Source organism: Aquarana catesbeiana, linkage group LG05 (assembly GCF_042186555.1).
Source record: "Aquarana catesbeiana isolate 2022-GZ linkage group LG05, ASM4218655v1, whole genome shotgun sequence".
Lineage (NCBI taxonomy): Eukaryota > Metazoa > Chordata > Amphibia > Anura > Ranidae > Aquarana > Aquarana catesbeiana.
In genome coordinates this window covers 45,850,525-45,857,632 of record NC_133328.1, presented here as the reverse complement: position 1 = coordinate 45,857,632, position 7,108 = coordinate 45,850,525, and the positions used below count along the sequence as shown (strand labels likewise).

Here is a 7,108-nt window from a genome sequence, read left to right as displayed (position 1 = left end):
AAAAAAAAAAAAAAAAAAAAAAAAAAAAAAACCCCAAGTGCTCCGTGGAGGATTTTTCTTGAGATATAGATTATATATACACACATACATATGTGGTGCAGCCATCTAGGTGAATTCATTTTTTTGGGGCCATTCCTGTACTTCTTTTAAAATACATATTCTTTCTCTTAAAAAAAAAAAAAAAATTATAATAGATAGATAGATAGATAGATAGATAGATAGATAGATAGATAGAGTTTTAAAATGAGATGTGCAACAGGAACAGATTCACCTTGATGCTAGCTGCCCACCGCCGGCTCTACCCCAAGAACTGAGCAATCAAACCCCCCTGATCACAGTTTTTCCCCTCTGCTTTGAGCAGAGGGCCATGATTGTCACTTGCTCTGTTCTCTGCCCCTCCATAGTTCACTGGATTGCTGGGCTGTGGAGCAGGCGGGAGGGGCTGGCTCAGGCTCTCAGCGGCTCAACGAGAGGCTGAGCCAGCTCCTGGTCCAGGTTTCCAGGCGGATTCTGACAATATGGTTCGGATCTTTTTAAAGCCTGGACCGGGTCTGTGACATCAGCCGACAGCGGGCTTTAGCCTAGTGATTTACTAAGACAATGATGTCATCTTACCTGGCAATCGCAGTGGCCTCCAGGGTGCAGAGTTTGGCACATAGGCATGTTTGGTGGCTGTTACAATCAGTGGACTTCCCAGCTTGTACTGCAGTTTGATCAGCACTGTCCCATCGGCTCCAGTGGTCCCAGATGCAAGAGAAACCTGATTGGAGAAGATCTCTATGACGGCATTACTGAGGGGCTGGTGTGTGCTCACATCGCTGACCTGGACCTTCAGTGTCACCTCTGTAGAAAGAAAAACACAGGGTCAGTGACATAACTTCGGCCGAGTAATACTAGAGCAGGGATATGCAATTAGCGGACCTCCAGCTGTTGCAGAACTACAAGTCCCATGATGCATAGCAAGATTATGACAGCTACAAGCATGAGACCCAGAGGCAGAGGCATGATGGGACTTGTAGTTTTGCAACAGCTGGAGGTCCGCTAATTGCATATCCCTGTACATTGGCCACTCTGAGATAGCAGGACAGACAGCAGTAGGCTGCCAGCTGTTGAGAAATATGTCCCAGCATGCACTGTCAACCCACCATCAGTCCCAGCACACCCTCTTCACACTTCCTTGCATTGCATCACTTTACCTTCCAAAACTCAATGTTTTAGGTTCCTCTTTAGCACACTCAGGATTACACGTCAAAAGATTAAGATTCACCTCCAAAGCCCCTATCAAATTTCAGTTTACTATACTCACATAAGGGAAGAATTTGTGAATACAATAATCTATCACAGGGGTCTCCCAACTTGCTAAACAAAGGACCAGTTTACGGTCCTTCAGACTTTATGGGGACCAGACTGTGGGAGTAGAAATGGCTCCAATCTCAGTGGGAGTAAATAATGCATCTGACTTGGTGGTCAGTAGGAGTGAAATTGCATTGCGCCTGTAATCAAGTAGGAGGAGCAACACTGACCCATCAGTCACTGAAGGGTTTGACCATGGAAGAAATTACCTCTTATAGGTGTAGATGACTTGCATTTTGTTTTGATTGAGGTGTTTCTTGAAGTTGTCCTTTCCTTGACACTCCAGCGGCATCAACTTTGTTCTAAAAAGCAAAGGATTCATCCTGCATCTTCTTAAAAGTTCAGCTAATCTGAATCCTGCTCTTGCTTACACCCCTGTGTACTATTCCAATGCTAAAAAGATGATTAGTCACGACAACAAAATATCTGTGAACAGAAATTTCTGCTGCCCATGTGCAGCCCTTTGCTTGCCCTTATCCGGACCTTGAGGCACTAGTCCTCTTACTTTCACCAACAATGCCGTTGGCATCAGTGGGAGCAACGGTGGCCCAAGGTCCAGATAGTGGCAAGTGAAGGGCTGCATCAGGCCAGCAGAAATTTCTGTTCACAGAAATTTTGTTGCTGTGAATAGTTATCTTTGGAGCATTAGAATAATACAATAGGGGTGTAACGGAGCAGGATTCAGATTAGCTGAACCTTTAGGAATAGAGTATAAGAAGATGCAGGACGGACTCTTTGCTTTGCAGGCCAAAGCTGATGTCGCTGGAGGAAGGAAAGGAAAAGACGGACTTCAAGAAACACTTCCATCAAAACAAAATGCAAAAGTCATTTACACCTATATAACAAGAGGTCATTTCTTCCATGGTCAACCTTTAAGTGATCGATGGGACACAGAAAAAGTCCTATCCAATAGAAAGTAATAAGTCATCTACTTTAACCCATATTACTATGCTCCTGAAATACTTATGGATCCAAAAACAGGCTAGACCTCATTAGGCCCCTTTCACACGGGACGGATCCATGTTGATCCGCCCCGTGTTTATCCGCTGCTCAGCGGGGATCGCTCCGTTTTCCCCAGCTGAGCAGGCAGATGACAGGGCGGGACCCGCACACTGTGCAGGGACCGCCCTGTCAGATCTCCGCTCTCCCCTATGGGGGATCGGAGGAACACGGACCCTCTGTCCGTGTTCATCTGATCCGCTCTGCAGACGGATAGAAAAATAGGATTTTCTTCCGTCCGCAGAATCGGACGAGAGCGGAGCCGGACAACATCGGGTGTTAGCGGATGTACATCCGCTGACACCCGCTATCCCATAGGGATGCATGTATGTCCGTATTTCATCCGAAAACGGATGGATGAAATACGGACATACGGTCCGCATGTGTGAAAGGGGCCTTATGGCTTAAAGTTGACCTGCTTTTGAGCAATCAAAGAGTGGCACTGGAGTTGTGCAATTCACATTACATATAAAGACACACACACAATATTCTGACACTGGGCTAAAAGTTCTTTATGGTCACCCAAAGACACAAAAAGTGTTGATTCAATCTAGTGAACAGTATACAATTTAAAAATAATTGTAAATGATTAAAGTTATACTCCAGGCAGATATAAATAAATTAATGAATCTAAGTATTCATTATTAAATCAGAAAACTTTTTTTTTTTTTTTTTTTTTTTTTAAGCATTAGTAAAGGTTTACCAGAAAAAAAAAAAAAAAAAAAATCTTCTTCCTGCAGGACAATGTCATAGGAGTCAATTCACTAAGAGATAAATACAGCATGACTTTGAGTTAAAATAACGGATGTGTCATTTAACTCAAAAGTAGTCAATTCACTAAAAAACATTAGTTATTTACCGAATTATTTAAACATTCATGTTTTTTTTTTTTCGATATTCAGCGCTTAAAGGGGTTGTAAAGGTAAAAGTTTTTTCACCTTAATGCATTCTATGCATTAAGGTGAAAAAACTTCCGACAATACCGCCGCCCCCAGCCCCCCCCCCCCCCCGTTTTACTTACCTGACCCCTCGAAAGTCCCCCGCTCACTCCCGACATAGATTTCGCCGCTCAGCCTGGCCGCTGATTGGCTACAGTGGATGGATTGAAAGCAGCGCAGCCATTGGCTCGCGCTGCTGTCAATCACATCCAATGACTCGGCACGCCGGGGGGGCGGGGCCGAGTGATACAGTGAGCGGCTATAGCCGCCGGCTGTATCACGGGAGCGCGCCTGCAAGAACTAACCACCATGCGAGGGAGCTTGCATTAAAGGTGGTGAGTCCTTGAGGGGAGGAGCCGAAACAGCCACCGAGGGACCCCAGAAGAGCAGGTTCGGGGCCCCTCTGTGCAGAACAAGCTGCACAGTGAAGGCAAGTATAACAGGTTTGTTATTTAAAAAAAATAAATAAATTACCTTTACAACCCCTTTAAAAATTGTGTGTGTTTTTTTGGCATTTTTTTCGAAGGCCAACACTGCCCCAGAAGGCACACAGCAGTATTGTGAAACTATGAAAACATTCTAAGATGCTTTCATTCACAAACCGATCTCCCTCTGATGAAATGTTACAATTTTCATTCCTGAGCTCAGAAGAGAACATTTTCACATCGATACATTGTATATTTTTTCATTTCCTAGCCAGTCTAATTGTTATTTTGTACATTTCTAACATATCGCCAGCAAACACCATGTGATAAATAACAAACGTGTATGTTTTTAATGAATTGACTTTAATGATTTATCTCACCATTTTAACAAATGTGCGGCATTTACCTCATTCAACATTCAACATTTTACTTTGATGAACTGACTCTTATTATATCATGCGATATTCCCGAAAAAATATTCACGTGACCTTCATATCGCCTGGGGTAACCTTTAATGAACTGACCCCTGTATGTGCTACAGTAGTATGCATCGCAAAAAAACAAAGCCATCCTGCGGCGCAATGTCACCATTGACAGGGCTTCCGTCTTCACCCGCTCTTTTTTCTGGGTTTGCAGGCTCTGGCCATTTAAACAGCCAAGCTGCAATGATTTCACTCCCGCGCATGTGCACAGGTGTCATGGCCGCGTCACAGAGCTCTGAAGGGACAGCATGCTGTAGACCAGGGGTCCGCAACCTTTTTCCACTTAAGGGCCGAAGTCAATCTATGTGAATGCATGGAGGGCCGCATTAACTGGCTAATAAATGAAGATAATAATCTGGACCCCTTTACATTACACAGCCCCCGCACTTCTGGACCCATTTACGTTACACAGCCCTGCACCTCTGGGCCTCTATACATTACACAGCCCCCATGCCTCTGGACCCCTTTACATCGCACAGCCCCCCCCCCCACCATACATATTACATGGCCCCCTCTCCCCCATGTTATGCTTTAAAATTGCGCACACTCACAGAATAGGGACAAACTACGATACTTAAAAATCTCCATAGGCAACGCTTTCAAAATTTCTACAGTTTAGAGTTCCAACGATCGTGGCGATACCTCACGTGTTTGGTTTGAACACTGTTTATATTTGCAGGCGCAACTTACGTATGTGTTCGCTTCTGCGCGCAAGCTCGGAGGGATGGGGCTCTTTAAATTTTATTTTTATTTTATTTACACGGTCGCTATGAAAAAATAAAATGTATGATCTTTTTTTGCTTTTACAAGTAATGTAACCATCCCTCGTGGCAGTAATAGTCAGTCACCGATACTCTTTATAGAGAGATCTGGGGTCTATAATCCCTCCTTTGCACTTAAAAACATTCAAAAACACGCCTGTTTTGAATGCTGTCACTTTTTAAAATTTGGCGCCTTTGAGTCTTCTGTGAACCAGAAGTGATGTCATGACATCGCTTTCGGGTAACTAGATCCGAGACCCGATTCTGGCTTCAATCGGGTCTTCAACTAGCCGCACGGGAGAGCCCGGGTGAGCCACGGAAGGCGGGAACATCCTCTGCCGCTGCTTGGGATAACAGCTGAGCAGCTTCTTAGCTGCATCGGTTGTCATCCCGAGAAAGCCGACCAGGGTTAAAATGTCCGGGGGCTGGGTGCAACGACGGGCCGGACATTTAGCGGCGGCAGGCCGGGTGTGGCCCGCAGGTTGCCGACCCCTCCTCTAGGGGGATCAGTTCTAGAATCCACACCCTTCTTTAAGGGCCCCCGTGTGCCCCTTTTTCCTGAAATGCTGCCGGCTTCTCCTCTGCTCTCTTCAGCTGTGCTGCAGGGGGATCAGTTCTAGCATCCGTGCCCCTATCCTCCCGCTTCCTGGGCCCCCCTTCCCCCATGTGCCCCTTTTCCCCGCAATGTTGCCAGCTCCCGCCTCTCCTGCCAGCAGCTGCTCCGGGAGCACAAGAGGATGTTCCAGGATGGAGAGCAGGGGAAGATGTCATTGAATAATGACTTTAGTGCATTGTTAGTAAAAATATAAATATGAAATTTTATGAGGAGTGGGTGGCAGCGGGGCCCTGTCAGATATACAGTATGGGCCCCCGTGATTTCGAACAGCAGCCCTAAACAAATCTATGTGTGTCAGACATGCAGATGTCTACCTGGCTACCACAAGTTGAAAATTCACTGGTATATCTAGGGCATCCAAACTCCCTATGCCATCCTCTCCCAAGCATTGTACTGGGTGGTCAGATTATGGGTGGGATTGGGTCATTTATGGTCACCCTATAGGTAGCATGGAGATTCTCAGACTAGAGCAGGGATCTCCAAACTGTGGCCCTTTGCTTGCTTTTATCCGGCCCTTGGGGCACTGTGCCTCCCACCGATGGATGCCACCGACTGGGGCACTGTGCCTCCCACCGACTGGGGCACTGTGCCTCCCACCGACTGGGGCACTGTGCCTCCCACCGACTGGGGCACTGTGCCTCCCACCGACTGGGGCACTGTGCCTCCCACCGACTGGGGCACTGTGCCTCCCACCGACTGGGGCACTGTGCCTCCCACCGACGGATGCCACCAATGGGGCACTGTCCCTCCCACCGACGGATGCCACCAATTGGGGCACTGTCCCTCCCACCGACGGATGCCACCAATTGGGGCACTGTCCCTCCCACCGACGGATGCCACCAATTGGGGCACTATTCCACCGATGGATGCCACCAATGGGGCACTGTTCCTCCCACCGACGCCACTGATGTAATGTTTTTCCCACTGGCTCCAAGCCTATGGCATTGTTTACTTCCACCGATACCAGGGCATTTTCTACTCCCATTGGCCAAAATCTGGCCTCCCTAAAGTTTAAAGGGCAGTAAACTGGCCCTTTGTTTCAAAAAAGTTTGGAGACCCCTGGACTAGGGTTAGGACCGCACCATACAGAGGAGCATTGACAAGGCAGAGTGGCTTCTTTAACAGCAAATTATATCATGTGTTTTTTTTCTGGCTGGAATGTGTGTTGGGAAAAAAAATGTTTCGTTTAGCCCTAAAATTTGAGTAAGGTCTGTACCAAGCACCGGGCACAGCAGCTGAAGGTATACGACAGACAACACAATCACTTCTCCACAGAAGACGACACATGAAAGACAGCACTTTGAGCTGCAGCTGTTTGACACTTTAGCAGGAAAAGACGACTATATTCAGCCTTTTACAGCATTCACTGACAAACCCTTTAACAACTAATTAAAGCTAATTAAATGCTTCCTGTAAACATTTACAGGTCAAAGAAAAGTCTCAGCACATGCAAAGCTCAGCTAGGAGTCTGTACCACCATGGCTGTGAAGAAAGAAAATCTTAAAGCAGTAAATAAACCCAAAAGCAAAACATT

At 46.4% G+C, this 7,108-nt stretch overlaps 1 protein-coding gene across 1 annotated transcript in view; it reads right to left on the bottom strand.

Annotated features, from left to right (window-relative positions):
• Positions 1-7,108, bottom strand: part of FAM171A1 (family with sequence similarity 171 member A1) — a 177,194-nt gene that overhangs the window by 101,547 nt on the left and 68,539 nt on the right. Inside the window, exon 2 of the mRNA XM_073629669.1 lies at positions 616-843. Within this exon, the coding sequence (XP_073485770.1) occupies positions 616-843 (228 nt within the window). The remainder of the gene's footprint in view (positions 1-615; positions 844-7,108) is intronic.